The 16,980-nt window shown below is 49.0% G+C and overlaps 1 protein-coding gene and 1 long non-coding RNA gene across 2 annotated transcripts in view; one reads left to right on the top strand and one right to left on the bottom strand.

The window, feature by feature from the left end:
• LOC118352984 (uncharacterized) overlaps positions 1-6,429 on the top strand; it is a 42,490-nt gene extending 36,061 nt beyond the window's left edge. Inside the window, exon 3 of the long non-coding RNA XR_004811056.2 lies at positions 1,235-6,429. This is a non-coding gene — a long non-coding RNA (uncharacterized LOC118352984). The remainder of the gene's footprint in view (positions 1-1,234) is intronic.
• The window catches only part of BACE2 (beta-secretase 2), a 79,771-nt gene that overhangs the window by 11,547 nt on the left and 51,244 nt on the right, over positions 1-16,980 (bottom strand). The window contains exons 7-8 of the mRNA XM_025449756.3: positions 13,509-13,658; positions 7,566-7,734 (exon numbers count right to left, since the gene is read on the bottom strand). Coding sequence (XP_025305541.1) covers positions 7,566-7,734; positions 13,509-13,658 — 319 coding nt within the window. The remainder of the gene's footprint in view (positions 1-7,565; positions 7,735-13,508; positions 13,659-16,980) is intronic.

The following is a 16,980-nucleotide window of genomic DNA, read 5'->3' as shown; positions in this document are numbered from 1 at the left end:
TTTATCTCAGCAGTCCAGGAGAAACTAGTAAAGATGAGCGTGAGGCAAGAGTGGTGGAGGTAACAGCTTAGAATTCTCTGGGCTTGATGATTAAAAAAAACATGAATTATCAGACTCAGAGAGTCCTGAGCAAGATGAAAAACAATCTAGGTCTAGATACATCATGGTGAAACTTTAGAAGATGAAAAATTTAACTTAAGTCTGAACAGGAACCAGAGAAAACAAACAGATTACCCTTAAAGGTACAACACCTGAAACTGGGGTTTTTTTCACCAGCAATAATGTTGGACAGAAAACACTGAAATAGCATCTTCAAAACACTAAGGGAAAATGGGCAATCTAGAATGCTAGGGCTAAACCATGATTCAAGGATCAGGGCAAATGAAATTTTTTTTTAAAGATTTTATTTATTCATGAGAGACACAGAGGGGGTGGGGGGCAGAGACACAGGCAGAGGGAGAAGCAGGCTCTACACAGGTAGCCTGATGTGGGACTTGATCCCGGGTCTCCAGGACCATGTCCTGGGCTGAAGGCAGCACTAAATCACTAAGCCACCCGGGCTGCCCCCAAAATGAAATTTAAGAGAGATCCTAAAGCATATTTTTCAGCATAAGGAAAATTGTTGTGTCAAAATGTATCCATTCTCCTTTCATTATACTTTGGACTGTTTTTAGTTTGATGAAAATGGTGGTTTTGTGTAACAATGTAATAACTGAATGATGTAGTACTTTTAGTTCATTTTATTTTATTTTATTTTTTTAATTTTTATTTATTTATGAGTCATAGAGAGAGAGAGAGAGAGAGGCAGAGACATAGGCAGAGGGAGAAGCAGGCTCCATGCACTGGGAGCCTGACGTGGGATTCGATCCCGGGTCTCCAGGATCACACCCTGGGCCAAAGGCAGGCGCTAAACCGCTGTGCCACCCAGGGATCCCTTTTAGTTCATTTTATGAATAAAGCTGCTTCTGGTCAAGTCTTTGGGTGGACACACATTCATTTCCCCACTGCATATACCTAAGAGTGAAGTTGCTGAGTCATAGAGTAGGAATATGTTTAACATTAGTAAAAATGTCAGTTTTTCCATTCATACTAAACAATTTCAGCAAACTGAGAATCCCTTAATTGAGGATTAGAAGGGAATTCCACAAACCTACTCTGTACATGAGACTATATGACTGCTTTCATAGAAGAATCCAAGCAACTCTAACAACTGTTTTTTTTTTTTTTTAAACAGAGAATTCAGCAAGGTGGCTGGATAGAAGATTAACATACAAAAAACTCTGCAAGCCTATATACTAAACAACCGAAATGCAATTTAAAATATCATTTATAGTAACAATAAGAGCTAACAGGTATCTACCAATAAATTTACGTGTGTAAGACTTTCTTAGAGAAAACTACAAAATTGCTGTAGGACATAAAAAAAGACCTAAACAAATGAGAATTAGCACATTTATAGGGAAAAGACTTGTATAACAAAGACTTGATTTCTTCTCAAATTAATCTCTAAATCCAATGCAGTTCTAATAAAAATCCCAATAGGGTTCAGAGATCCTGACAAGTTGAAACAAAAGACAAGGGATTCCTTGGTGGCTCAGTGGTTAAGCATCTGCCTTCAGCTCAGGGGGTGATCCTGGAGTCTTGGGATTGAGTTCCACATCAGGCTCCTTGAATGGAGCCTGCTTTTCCCTCTGCCTGTGTCTCTGCCTCTCTCTGTGTGTCTCTCATGAATAAATAAAATCTTTAAGAAAAAAAAGGACAAAAGTAGCCTAGGGCATTTAAAGAAGAGTTGAGCCCCTGCTGAAAATTAAGTCTTATAACTACAGAAATTAAGCCATATATTATAGCACAGGGACAGCAACTATACCAGTAGGGTAGAAGAGAATGCTCAGAAAGAACAGATCCAGGTATATACTGGGTCTTGGTATATAACAAAGATGTTATTAAAATTTTGTAGATATCTTGCAAAATTAATTTAACCTGAATCTAACCAAGCCTCCAGACCTAAGTTCAAGTTTACAGAAATGCAGGCCACCTGGGTGGTTCAGGCAGTTAAGCATCTGCCTTTGGCTCAGGTCGTGGTCCCAGGGTCCTAGGGTCAAGTCCCACATCAAGTCCCACATCGGGCTTCCTGCTCAGCGGGGTGCCTGTTTCTCCCTCTCCCTCTGTGCTCTCTCTAGCTCTTGCTCTCTCTCAAGTAAACAAATATTAAAAAAGCAAAACAAGTTTACAGAAATGTAAGGTTAAATGAACATGTTGAACATATTAAATGATACTATTACAAGAAATCCCGACAAATCCGAATATGATATAGTCTACAAAACTGGCCTTCAAAAATACCAAAAACAAAAACACAGCTAAGGAAACCATTTTTTTGGGGTACCTGAGGAAATCTGAATTTGACCTATATAATACATACTACGATGTAAATATTTTTGATTTTTTAGATATCATAATGGTATTATGGTTATGTATGAGACTGTCCATATTTTTAAGATGTATTTATAAATGAAATGTTATAGAGTGAAATATTTAGGGGTAGAATGTCGTGATATCTGCAACCTACTTGCAAATGGTTCCAACAAAAACTACATATACATGTATACTGACATATATGGCAAAATGCAAAAATTATCAAATCTAGATGGTGGATAGTAAGACATCATTGTATTATTTTTAGTCTTTCCTGTATATTAAAATTTTTATAATACTGAAAATATTAGAGAGGAAAATATCTTCAATAAATAATACTGAGAAAATTGAATTCTTATAAAAAATTGGATTCCCATTTCATATTCTATGAGAATATGGAAAAAAGTACAGTGTATCTTTAGAGAAAAAAAATCTTTATTTTCTTAGATTGAAAAAAAAAATCTTAAATAAGGTACAGAGTAAAAGCCATAAGGAAGAGATCAGTATATTTTATCTCACTAAATTAAAAAAATATATATATAAATGAAAGACAACAAAAATAGGTAGGAGAAATCCAGAGAGATTAGCAGATATTCACCACACATAAGCCCCCCATACCTAATGGATCAAATAAGAAGAATGTATAGACATTAAAAAAAGACTGGTAGAAAAATGTACATAAGCTATTAGCAGAAAAATTCACCATGAGAGAAAGAGCTCAAACACCCCATAAACCTATAAAAACCGCATCATCTCAGGGTGTTAGGGTGGCTCAGTAGGTTGAGCATCGGACTCTTGGGTTTGTTTTTTTTTTTTTAAGATTTTATTTATTCATGAGAGACAGAGAGAGGCAGAGACATAGGCAGAGGGAGAAACAGGCTCCATGCGGGGAGCCCAATGTGGGACTCAAATCTTGCGACTCCAGGATCACACCCTGGACCAAGGCAGATGCTCAATCACTGAGCCACCCAGGCTTCCCTGACTCTTGGTTTTGGCTCAAATCGTGATCTCAGGGTCTTAAGATTGAGCCCCATAAGGCCTTATACTCAGTGGGGAGTATGCTTGAGATTCTCTCCCTGCCTCTGCCCTTCCCCACCAAGTGTGCAAGCTCTCTCACTCTCTCTCTCAAATAATAAATCCTTTTTTTTTTTTTTAAAAAAAGTTCCATCAGTTCAGAAGTAATCACCCTGTGACACAATTTCATACATACAGATTAGCAAAATAACAAAAACAAAACAAATATAATACTTTGAGGAAATGAACATTCTTATGTAATCTGATGGTCCGGCTACTTGGAAGACAACTCTGACAGGAGCCATTAACACTGATGGCTGGCAAACCAAACCATCTAGAAATCACATCTTCAGAAGATCCTAATAGTGTGCAGGGAGATGCTCACTGCAAGTTATAATTGCAAGTATCAGAAACAATCCAAACGGTAATCAAGGCAGGAATGGTAAGTGACCTGGGGATATTCATACAAGAGGATACTATAGAGCAGTCAAAACAAGTGACCTAGTATTCACACCAACACAGAAAATGTAGTAAATGTGTAATGCTGAGTAATAAGGCAGACTGAAAAAGGATAGGCACAGTACTATAGAGCATTCATATATATTTAAAAAATGCCAAACCCCACAACCAACCACCCTATATTTTGTTGTATGGCATTTATTTATAGGTATCCAGTAGACAGCTTCTAAGGTGACTCCAATGACCCCAGCTCCCTGGTATTCACTTTTGTATAATCCCCTCCCACACTGTGCCAGGGTGGTTCTGTGCAACAGAATAGGGCACAAGTGATAGCATGCCACTTAAAAAATTGGGTGAGCAAAGACTGTGGCTTCTGTCCCGGGTGCTGTGTTGCACTTCCACTCTCTGGAATCACTTGTTCTGGGGTGACCGGGTGCCCATCTTAAGGATGTGTAGGAGGGATCCCTGGGTGGCGCAGCGGTTTAGCGCCTGCCTTTGGCCCAGGGCGCAATCCTGGAGACCCGGGATCGAATCCCACATTGGGCTCCCAGTGCATGGAGCCTGCTTCTCCCTCTGCCTATGTCTCTGCCTCTCTCTCTCTCTCTGTGTGTGACTATCATAAATAAATATTTTTTTTTTTTTAAAAAAAAAGGATGTGTAGGGAAGCCTGGCGTGATGTCCCAATGGCAAGGAATGGAGGGCTCCTCTCACCTACCACATGAGTGAGCTTCCAGCAGAAACCCCCTCCACCCTGCTGAGAGACCCTAGACCCGAACCATCAGCTAAGCCCCCTCGATTCCTGACCCTCAGTGCCTGCACAAGGTCACACAGTGCTGCTAAATTCGGGGCTAAATTGTTACCAAGCAATAGACAACTAATCCAAGGCACTTACAACTATGTAGTGATTTTTTTTTAAAATTTATGATTTTATTTATTTGATAGCATGCACAAGCAGAGGAAGGAGCAGAGGCAGAGGGAGAAGCAGACTCCTCACTGAGTAGGGAGCTGGATGCGGGACTCGATCCCGGGATCCGGGATCACGACCTGAGTCGAAGGCAGATGCTTAACCGACGGAGCCCCACAGGTGCCCCATGCTGTGGAATCTTAAGTGTCTAGTAATTATGAGAAGAATCTACACCAGTTTCAGGATGAAGGGTCATTCTGGGGAAGGTAGTGGGGTGGGGCTTTAGCTGTATTTCTTTTCTGTTTCTATGATAAATTTTTGAAGAAAATATGACAAAATGTTAGCATTTGTTAAATCTGGGTGTTCCGTAAGTGTGCACAAAGCACATGAGATTTCCTAGGACTTAAATCATTTTGTTATTTAAAGCAAGTGATAAATTAAAAATAGACACTTTTAAAGAGAAAAAAAAAGGGCAGTGTACCTCTTCCATTTATCACAGCGCTATAGACCACTGTCTGGCTCCTAATTGCAGCTTGGAGGGAAGTAATTACTTTAATGGCTAAACAGTTTGCACAGAAGAGGAGACATATCCATGTATATTCCCGCTGCTGGTAAAAATCAAATGTTTAAGTACCAAAATCTTAAATATTTTTTTTTAAACAGTAGCAAAATAATAATAATAAACTTCTATAAGCACACCTCACAAAGGATTCATGTTGAAATGCAGGTGTGAACGTTGCTTTGCCTGGAGACACTTAATATTAAACTACTTCCAACAGCAATTCACTTAAGGAGACACGGCGATTACGCGCTCTGCGGTATTAAGTAAAGTGGACGATATGACGGCTGTTGCCATAGTAGCCTCTACTTTAATAGTGTTTAACAAGAGAACAGAAATTGTGGGGGAAATTGCCTTAGTGCTTAGTTCTCTGGGTTACAAGATGTAAAAATACAGCTGGGAGACAGAGTAGCGTCTCTGACTGTACAGTCCCAGGTCCCACCACAGAGAAAGGTCTTTCCCAGGGATACCTCATGTGCTAAAAACAGGTAATGCACTCTGAAAAGGTAAATATTCCCTCCCACCAAAGATGCCAAAATGACAAACCTCAAGGATTCCAAGCCTCCCCACCAATACAAAGTCAGAGGGAGCTGCGTTAACACTTAAAGTAGTTGCAGGGGCGCCTGGGTGGCTCAGCGGTTGAGCTGCCTTCGGCCCAGGTCGGGATCCAAGGGTCCTGGGACCTGAACCCTGCAGGAAGCCTGCTTCTCCCTTTGCCTGTGTTTCTGCCTCTCTCTCTCTCTCTGTCTCTCCTGAATAAATAAATAAAATCTTAAAAAAAAAAATAGAACTTGCAACCATCGAATATGTACATGGGGTTGAGTGGTTTCATTTCTACAGCACGTGAGTTGGGCTCATGTTCCAGATGTTACATTTTCCCCTCGATATTTCTCTCCTTCCAAGCTCCAAGTTGTTATTTTATCCTCCAGGAACGCCGGTGTGTCCAAACAAGGATAGGAAGCATGCCCGACCTGCTTTGCTTACCACGACTCCCATTCCACCCCCACCTGAGTCAGGTGGTAAGACCTGAAATGTCCCCCTCAGGGATAAATCAGCTGAGCTCCTTTGATGTCTTGCCTGCACACCCTCATCTCCGTGGCTCTCCCCCAGACGCCCCTGTGGGTTCTAGATCCCCCTGAAGGCCTAGTCGGGGTTGAGGTGACCAGCACAGCTGGCATTCATGCCTGTCGCTCACTACTCCTGTCCCTGAAGGACCGTTTCATCCAAGTCGCACCTCCATCCCCACACCACGTGGTGACTCTGTGCCGCCCCACAGCCTCTAAATTTCTCCTGTCCCACGTCCTCGCTGCCTGTACTTTTCGCTGCCACACATTTGCTTAATTTTTCTCTCCGTTGGCATGTTCCCCGCCAACTCTGAATCCCATGTGCCAGGATGTGTCAGTCCCCTGAAATCCCACTGAGAAGCCCGGCTCACGCGCTCCCTCCACACGTCCCCAGTGACCCCAGCTCATGCCCACATCCAGGACTGGCCTTTGCAGTGCTAGCCTGGGCTGCTGCCCGAAGTACCCGACCCTCCCGCTGACCCGGGAGCTGTGTGGACACTCCATTCCAGCAAACTGTTCATGCATAGACATTTTCAAGTTTGGGGGTTTCCCCACCCATCAGCTTTCCTGCCCTCCCTCCTGGTTTCCCGAACACGGGCCCAACCCTCAAGCTGGGCTCCGCAAAACAATGCTGCTGACTCACCCTCACACCAGCTTTTCAATGGGGTTGTAAGAGAAAAACATGCTTCTCGATCTCATCATTTTAGGATTTCAAGAAATAGCAATGATAAGCATTTATTCCTTATTGTACAACAACCAAGATTTCTTTGAGGGGAAAAAAAATACACAGCTTATCCCTGATCTTTATTTTGGTTTTCCTATCAAAAAACTGTAACTCTTCTCCAAGGCCCCCCACCTTTATTCCAGGGTGTGAGATACTGTTTTAAGTCTAATGCAAGATAACTGTAATACTAACACTGATCACACATTTGCCAGGTGTCAAGCACGGAACTAAACGTTTTACACAGATGGCCTCACGTACTCCTTTCTGCAATCCTGTGGTGTGTCTCACTGATAAGACTGACCACGGATGATGGGCCTGCAGGGAACAATTCAGAGGCAACTCACCCATCATCAAGAGTTGCTTCCAAGTTAGTGAAGGGACATGATGCACTGTAGTTGGGGCTCCCTGTCTAGTGCAAGCATCGCTTACCTGCACAGGGGCTTGCTGCAAAGCCCACCCTCTTCCGAGCTCTGTCGAAGACCACGTAGAAGCCCTCCATCACGGTAGCACCAATCACCAGCGCATTCGTGGAAGGTGAAATGCCGAATCGGTAACATTCATAATTCAGGCCAGCCCCCATCATGGGCTGGATGTAGAGCTGTTTACGAGGAAAGAGCAAACAAACAGGACAAAGCATGAATCGGGCAATATCACCAAGTTGTCAAGGCCGCGGAGTGTTCAAACCTGCCCAGGTGCCATGGCGGGGGCGGGACACAGGGAGGGAAGGGGATGACATCACATTGTCATCTGGAAGACGACATCACAAGCGTGGTGATAGACGTTACTGAGAGGATAAAAAACACGTGTGCTGCCTGTAAATATTCACAGGTGCATCCATACAGCTGTGCATCCATCAGTCCATCCATCTAGCACATGGCATCGCCAAGACATGCCTCCCTCAGTACCAGCAACAGGGATGAGGAACACATATTCCCTGCGCCCTAGAAGCTTCCCATCCAGGGAGGAGGCAGGTTAAGTAAATGTGGAGTGGGAAGTGCTCTGATGGGCCCTTCTATGGTACCATGGACCAGCTAATTCTCCCCCCTCCAAACCCTTCCTTCCATTGGCCTCTGAGAGGGGATTGTTTCTTCTTCACCCCAACACTGGCTGCTCCTTCTCAGGTACCCGTGTAGGGTTCGCTTTGCCTTCCTCACCTTTGAACATCAGAGGACCCCCAGGGCTCCGGCATCCTGGTGGCCATCCCCCACCTGTGGCCCCATGGCCCTAAAGATACTCCGGGGCTCTATGCTGATGCCCAAATCTTGACCTCCAGCCAGACCTTTGCCGCCATGGCCACACTTTTATGTCCACCTGCCCTACTCGCCACTCAACTGGCATCTCAAATGCAATATTAGAAAAACTGAACTCCGGACATTCTCCCCGTATCTGCTATTTTTCAAGGTCTTCCGTTTCAATAAATCTGTGATTCACCCACTTACTCAGGCCCTATAGCACCAGGCCAGTATCTCATTCCCTACGGGGAAACCATAACCAGAGGCTGCAGGCCTTCCTTTGAAATGGAATCTGAGTCCAATCACTACTCCCATCCCCATGGCTACAGCCCCAGTCTGGACCATTAGCATCCCCTTCTCTCTGAGAGACTGCAATGGCTCCTAACTGGCCCCAGGGTGCCGTCTTTGTCATCCTCTGCCAGAGAGAGCTTAAGAGTAGGCAGCAGGGAGGAAGCAAGGATGATTTATTTCCTCAGTCGGAGAGAGAAGAGCTGTGTCAAAGAGAAGACACAGCATCCCCACGTAGGAAGCCCCGACAGGGATGGAGACCATTTCTTGCACGGGCTGTGCATGCTCCATAAACACGACACCTGGCCCGTGAGGTCCTCCGGGGAGGTCAAAACTTTAAACAACCAGGGAGCAAACGGAAGTCACACCAGTAAGAACAATCCCTTTATTTTTTTTAACAGCAAAGTATTCAAATGCAGGCAACCAAGAGAATAGAGTGGCTTAGTAAGGCAAAATACCAAACATCTGGAAAAAAAAAAAAAAGGCAATAAAGGGCAAAATGAGTAGGAAAAAAGGACTTTCTTGTGAGCACTGACCAGCCCTCAAGTGGTAAAAGCACAAAGAAAGATTTTGGAGGACAAGCTTGGGAACCTGGCGCTTTGGGGCCTGAGGGAGCACGAGGGGTGGGGATTTTTAGGGGCTGCAGAGGGGCGACAGGGAAGGGGTGCCAGCTGGGAAGGAAAGCACAGACGAGATGGAGCACCGGCCACGAGGAGTGGGAAACACAGGAGCACTATTTAACGTCCCGAGCAGGAAAGGAAACCAGCAAGTTGGGCTGGAGAGAGCACCTACGATCAAACTGACACCCGAGGAAGATGAGCTTCACTGCCCTTGCCAGCATATGGACGATGTGAGAGACAGGGGCTGACAGGCAGGGGGTGAGCAAGGACAGAGTGTGGCAGCCCCTGGCGTCGTCAATGGCTGGACACGGGCCGGTGGCTGGGTCCAGGGAACCGCGCCCACAGTCAGAACCCTGCCCGAGTGGTTCGTCTGTCTGCAAGCCCTCCTCCGAGGCAAGGAATCCTTCATTCTATGCTTCGCTCTGCTCCTGGTGTCTAGGCTTCGGGGGTATGGTGGGCACACAGGAGGGCCTCGAAGGGTGCCTGTGACACGAATAAGCAGCCCTAAGCTTGATCAAATGAAACATGCAACTTCACAGGATCAACATGAATGAGGCAAAGGCCGGGGATACATTGGGGGCTGCGACAGCACCTTCCCCTACCTCTCTGCAAGCAAACCCTAGGAATGTACATGGACCCACAGACACACACAACACACCCCTACCTCAGAAGGAACTAATTCTATAATAAAACCCAGTCAATTATCACATAGCATGTAACTGATGATACCAATGCAAAAATATGCAGACTGAATTTGTATCTTTTACTCTTTGTATGTGCGTCCCAGCTGACTGCCAATAAAAGTTCCAGACTGTCGATGCTGTAACACGCTGGGAAAGCTGAAGTATTGCTGGATCTCAGAATAAACTGTCTGCCTTAAACTAAAATAGCACAAATAGACCAACCAGTGGTAGACTGAAATTATTTACATTTTTAGGGTTATGTGGAAAAGAAAACCAGAATTTGCCTGTGGGCTGGGGTTGGGGGCTGCTTTTGTAAACAGGCCAGAAAAGATTCAGCCCATGTGTTTTGGGGAAAGAACGGAGACAGATGAAATTTAAGATAATTGCCTTTGACACAGCTCCCTTCTGCACTAGTGAGCATATGCCAATCTAGGGCTGCTGATGCCAAAAAGGTCCTAGGCAGGGGCCTCATCCTCAGACTTTGGAGGGAAGGGGCCCTGATGATTGCCCCTAAATGTGAGGGATGGATGGCAGGCAGGCAGAGCTGCAGTGTTAGGAGACGACCCCCCCACCCCGCCCAGCGCTGACCCCAAGGGCTGTGTCAGTGGCACGCGGAGCTTGTGAGGTTATTGGCACGTGATGGTTCACAACTGCCCAACAAAGCCTTTTCCAAAGAGGCAATGGAAAGAAAACGAAATGGTAAAGTTTGAGTAAGGAATCAGGAAAACAGGGATGCCTGGGTGCTGAGCTCAGTGGTGGAGCATCTGCCTTTGGCTCAGGTCGTGACCCCGGGGTCCCGGGATTGAGTCCCTCATCGGACTCCCTGCAGGGAGCCTGCTTCTCCCTCTGCCTGTGTCTCTGCCTCTTTCTCTGTGTCTCTCATGAACAGATAAATAAAATCTTAAAAAAAAAAAAATCAGGAAAACAGCAGGGAAAGCAGATTTTTAAAAACCAAAAATGTGAACATGTCAAAGTCAACCAAAATATATCTACAGTCTCATGAGAATACTACTGATTTCTCAGAACGCAGAGATAACAAAAAGCAAAGGCAATGCTCCCAAAGCTCCAGGACTGTATTTCCACACTCGGCCGTGCTGGGTCCTGGGACCAGCTGCTGAGCCCCCAGTGACCTTCCCGCCCTGGTGGCTATTAGCTGCCCCGAATGGAACAGATTTGCCCCCAAATGCCTGTGTTTTCTTCTGCTTCCCCTGAGTTCCCGAGTCTGCCAACCAGCCCCCCTGCCATTTATTTACAATTACACGCTCATCTCTGTCCCGAAGTGAGGCTTTGACTTTAGTTACGAACCACACTGAGGAAATAATGTCCACGTCGTGCTGTTCGACCCACCAAAATGTAATCATAAAAATAAATTATTTTAAAGATGCAGAGAACATAACGCTGTATGCAGGGAAAATGTCTTTGGCAAGTATTAGGATTTCTCCCTTTATGGTTAAAGGGACAGACGGGGAAAGGGCTCAGTGATCTGCTCAGAGTTACAGCATGCGTCAGGGGCGGAAATGAGCATGAAACTCAAGCCTCGGGTTCTCGGGGTGTGCGGGTGTCCTCTGTCCAGCCCTGTTTCTCCTGAGCCTCTCAAGCAACCTTCCCCAGGAACCCGCCCTTCCTGGAGGGCACGTGTCCCCACGTAGGAAGTGGACAAGGGGAAAGGTGGTAGTAGCACTTCCTTTTTTCTCCTGAAAATACTCCTCCTTCCTTGTCCCCCAATTCCATCCCCTTTATCCCAAAGTCACCGAATCATAACAAAGACACATTGTTCTGTGTGTTCAGAAAAAAAAAAAAAAAGAAAGAAAGAAAGAAACCAGTGAGGGCGCCTAGGTGGCTCAGTGGTTGAGCATCTGCCTTCGGCTCTGGGTGTGATCCGGGGTCCTCAGATTGAGTCCCACATCCGGGTCCCCACAGGGAGCCTGCTTCTCCCTCTGCCTGTGTCTCTGTCTCTCTCATGAATAAATAAATTTTAAAAATATTAAAACAAACAAACAAACAACGATTACACCCTGGCCTCCACTGTGCGCTCATGCCAGGGAAGGAGCAAGGACCTTCAATCTCAGGGTTCTCATCTTCAAGGAATTAATGTAACCGAGGAAGAGCTCTAAGCATGTGTATGTGCTTTAAAAAAAAAAAAAGCAAAAACAGAAGTCAAATGAAAAAGGCAACAGCACAAAACACCCCCTCAAGGGATGACCGCACACCGGGTGAGCAGACCGGGGAACACGCGTTACCCGTCTGAAGGGCGGGCTCACAAATGGGTTATTCTGCTCAGCAGACGTTCAACAAAAGAGGGGTTGTTTGAGTTGGATGTTGAAGGATGGGAAGAATCTGGATATGCAGAGGGCGTGTGGGGGAGAGGGCATTCAGGCTGGGGGTGGCACAAGCAAAGGTCAGGGCAGCAGAGCGAGCACGAAGTCCAGGAGGACGCTGACCCAGTGAGTGGAGGGTCAGGGGCACAGCAGAAGGCAGGCTGGAGGCCGGGGAAGGGTCCCCCGAGGCCCGGGGGGCGAGTGGGGTGCCTCAGGGAAAGGGCACGTGTACGCACGTAGCCGGGCTCAGTGCTGGCTCATAGCAGCGACAGGAGGCCGCAGGCTGCCACGGTACTAAGGGCAGTGAGGAGAGGACTGGACTACATGGCATGCACCTGGAACGTCCCTGAGGGGGACCTGAGCCAGAGCCTTGGGAACGTGGGGGGAGGCGAGAAGCATGGCCGAGCAGGGCACAACATGCTCTGTTTGAGAGACGCTGAGGAGGAGGCAGCAATGATGTACTGAACGTGGAAAACAAAAGGACGTCTTCCTCTCTCTGAGGGTCCAGTTTTAGTCCCCTCTTTAAAACAACATATCCTGGAGCCCCTGGGTGGCTAAGCGGCTGAGCATCTGCCTTCAGCTCAGGTCCTGGGATTGAGTCCCACATTGGGCTCCTGCTCCGCAGGGAGCCTGCTTCCCCCCATGGCTTCTCTATCTCTGTTTCTGTCTCTCATGAATAAATACATAAAATCTTTAAAAATAAATAAATAAAAGAACATACTTTGGTGCCACGGTGGATGTTGCACAAATGTCCTCAATTCTTGGCCTCCTGTGCCGTCAGGCCCTTGGGATGTGACTGTGCGGCCAGCCCCTTCTGCCGGCAGGTGGGTCCACCTCCCCAGCCCGGGGAACCTGGGATGCCTCCACCCTGTGAGGGTGCACAGCGCGGGACAGGGTGGCCCGTGGTGCAGGGGACGTGTCCCCCAAGGTGGGAGTCAGCGGCCCCATCGCTCCACCGCCAAGCGGCCTCACCATGAGCAAGGCCACCCTAGAGGGCTGGTGGGCCACCAGCTGACCAGACGTGTCGACCAGCCTCCCGAGAGCAGCACGTCTGCTCGGACTCACGAGCTGATGAGGGCCGCCGGTTTTGTGGCCGTTTGTTACACGGCGTCATGTGGCCATCGACACCTAGCACAGATGCGGTACCCACCCGGGCGCAGTACCCACAAAGCGCCTTATTACTTCTGGGTGCCGCGTGGTTAGGGAGGGACGCACAGGTCCCCGTTCATACCTGAGGCAGGATGGTTATGCGGAACGACTGGCTGGAGTTCTCGTCTCTCAGGTAGATGGAGATTTTAGGGAAGTAAGACCAAGGTGTCTCCGAATTCGTCCAGCAAGCCAGCTGGGACCCAGTCCAGAAACCATCAGAGAATTCTGGAATCTGGACAAAACGAGATCACGTGAGAAAGCATGACTAGTCTGGCGCATCAACAGGAAACAGCTCCCGGCCCCCCTCATCCCGTGCCAGATGCCTGCAGCAGTAAGCAGTGTTTCCCTCGGACGGTGGGGCCGAGGCAGCCGGCCTCGGGAAGGGGAACGGGGATGACAAATCCTTAGCTGTTCAGCTCCCCGGGCACGGAGAGCACCTGTGGGTGTCGGGTCGGGCTGGGAGCCCTCTGCTGCCCCAGATGCTCCTCCAGAAGCCCTGTGGGTGCAGTAACATCACCCCCTGACCCCCCACCTTCATAGTTGAGGAAACCAGAGCACACAGAGGTGCTGCAGGCCGCCCAGGGTCTCAGTACTGCGCAGTGACCCTTTAGAAGACGGAACACATCCTACACGGGGCCCTCCGGCCCTCTTGGGCATCACCTCTCCTTTGAATTAGGAGCGCAGCACTCTTCCTCCTGGTACTGAGCCCTGGGGGCTGGGGCTCTCTGCTCTTCTGGAACATCCTTCTCTTTCTCTAGGCATCAGCTCAGATGCCACCTTCCAGGAAACCCACCCCACACGTAGCTCTGTCCCCCAGGTCCTTCTGCTCATAGCAGTTACAGCTCCACAGTCAGGGGTGTAACTGCTTCTGGTCTCTCTCGCACACTAGGATCTGAGTCTTCTAAGGCCAGAGATCGTGTTGTCTCAGGACCTCTAAGGACACGGGTTGTATTGTCTTAGAGCTTACAGGTCTGACACCTTGCCCGCAGGAGAAGCTCAGGAAACGTCTGTGGGGAAAATGAACAGCCAAGAACACAAGCGTGCCCACCTGAGCCTCAGGTCACAGGTCTACCGGAACCCAGGACAGGTGATGCCACCTGCACATGCCCACTAGTCTCAAAGGCGCCAAGTTAACTACAAATAACTCCTGCCATCTCACCAGGGTGAGGGAAGGTTCTGGAGCAGTCCTATCCTGCAGCTTATGTGAGCTAGGAGAGCAGGGACCCGGCAAGACTAGAGGAGCAGGGGCAGGGCTAGGAGAGCAGGGGATGGGGCGGGGCTAGGGGAGCACAGGGTGGGGCTAGGGGAGCAGGGGATGGGGCGGGCTAGGGGAGCACGGGATGGGGCGGGGCTAGGGGGCGCAGGGGATGGGGCGGGGCTAGGGGAGCACAGGGTGGGGCTAGGGGAGCAGGGGATGGGGCGGAGCTAGGGGAGCAGGGGCGGGGCTAGGAGAGCAGGGGACGGGGCGGGGCTAGGGGGCGCAGGGGATGGGGCGGGGCTAGGGGAGAAGGGATGGGGCGGAGCTAGGGGAGCAGGGGCGGGGCTAGGAGAGCAGGGGATGGGGCAGAGTTAGGGGAGCAGGGGATGGGGCGGGGCTAGGAGAGAAGGGGACGGGGCGGGGCTAGGGGGCGCAGGGGACGGGGCGGGGCTAGGGGAGCACAGGGCGGGGCTAGGGGAGCACAGGGCGGGGCTAGGGGAGCACGGGATGGGGCAGGCTAGAAGAGCAGGGGATGGGGCGGGGTTAGGGAAGCAGGGGATGGGGTGGGGCTAGGAGATCAGGGGACGGGGCGGGGCGAGGAGAGCTTGGGACAGGGCAGGATAGGAGAGAAGTACCGGGAATAAGGGGTGACAGTCAAGAGAACATCCCTAGGAAGCTGAGCTAAGGGCCTGAGGTGGTAGGAGATGAGACTGAGGGAGGGCGGACAGAGCATGGAAGCTGCCTCACTGGATAAAACAGATGGCAGCTGGGGGGGCTGGTGTACCAATAGGAAGGAGCAGGAGCTGAGGGTCCGAGGGTATCTTCATGGCCTTGGTGTCTTCATCAGAAATCATTTGTCAGAGATCTGAGCTTTGCGGCAAGCAGGTGTGACTCAGGAGTCCAAGTGGGACTTGCATACCCACCGGTTGAATCTAAACTCCTGTCTAGCCAGGCGCACCCTGGAGTCACTGATGGGCGGATGGGAAGTGACGATGTGGCTCGGGTGGGATCCCTTCCGAGAGAATACAGGAAGAAGTGAGGGGCCTAGGACCCACCCTGGATCAGGCCAGCAAAGGAGACACCCATGAAGAGGGCGCAGGGATGGGAAGTCAGGAAGGAGGCTGCTATGAAAGTGGAGAGAAGGTAACACAGGTAAGCAGGGATGGTGCGGAGACCAAGCAGGGCAAGAACTGAGAAAACCAGGGGTCACTGGACGAACTCTGGGTGCCCCGTGCTGCAGAACCACATATGGCAGCTGCGAGCCCGCCTACCCTCCCACCCTCCTGGGCCAGACAATGGGGAGAAAATGCCTTAGGGTTTTTCATCCATTACATGGAACATCCATAATGAAAACTGTTAGTGACCAGTTAGTAAAATTTGTAATGTTGGCGTGAATATATCTTTACTTTTTGTAAAAGTTACGTTGATTTGAACCATATTTATCAGAGGGCAAAATCCCTTGCCAGATGAGTTGATAAGGATGGGGCAGTCATTTGCTGGACCTGAGGATGGGCTAAGATGAGGGTGGCTGGGCCTGCACCCAGGGCAGGGAGCCCCCCATCAGTGCTCGTGCACAGCTCTAATTCGCAGATAAAGGATCAGGCCGAGGGGCCCCGGTAACTCAACTAAGGGGCACAGCTCCCAATCAGATGGGGGACCTGCCTCCAAAGAGATGTCTGTGCATCTAAGGGCCTCCCTGGAGGCTAAGCCACATGTCATTGGGGGACAGTTTTGACCCTCAGGTCACAGAGTTTAGAGTCAGAAGTCATCTGAAAGCAGGTGTCATCCTGCATCTGATTTTACAGATGGGGGAGCAGTGGTCTGAACACAAGGGGGCTACAGCTATGAAGAGGGGGAGCCCAGGTTCCTATACCCAAAACTCCCCACAAGGCCCATTTCAAGATACAGACCTATAAACCATGCATTCCTGAAATCCCATCTGAACAAACCAGACCAGGAGACAGAGCCCAACATTTGCACTGCATCTAACTCCCCGAAGCCAGTCATTCCCTTAACTAGAAAGAAACCCTCCTCCACCACAGGAGAAAAAGACCATGCCCATCTTTGGTCCAGGCAGGGACCCAGTCCACACTGGCTGCACTCTCCCTGCCCAAGACAGAGAGCCTTCTCGGGTCCTCCTCTTCCCGACACACGCTCAGAAATGTGAGGATAATTTTAGACAAGGCCAACAAATCCTGCAATCTCATGTCTTCTCCCTCGTGGCCTTCTCACAAAGTCAGCCGCCACTAACCAGGGGCTGTGATGCCCCCCGGGGGGCTCACCCAGCTCCCACCGGGGCTGGAGTCACGGGCTGCACAGAGGCAGGGCAGCCCACGGGCGTGCGGGGCTCACACGC

Source organism: Canis lupus, chromosome 31 (genome assembly GCF_003254725.2).
Source record: "Canis lupus dingo isolate Sandy chromosome 31, ASM325472v2, whole genome shotgun sequence".
Lineage (NCBI taxonomy): Eukaryota > Metazoa > Chordata > Mammalia > Carnivora > Canidae > Canis > Canis lupus.
This window is presented reverse-complemented; position numbering and strand designations above follow the sequence as displayed.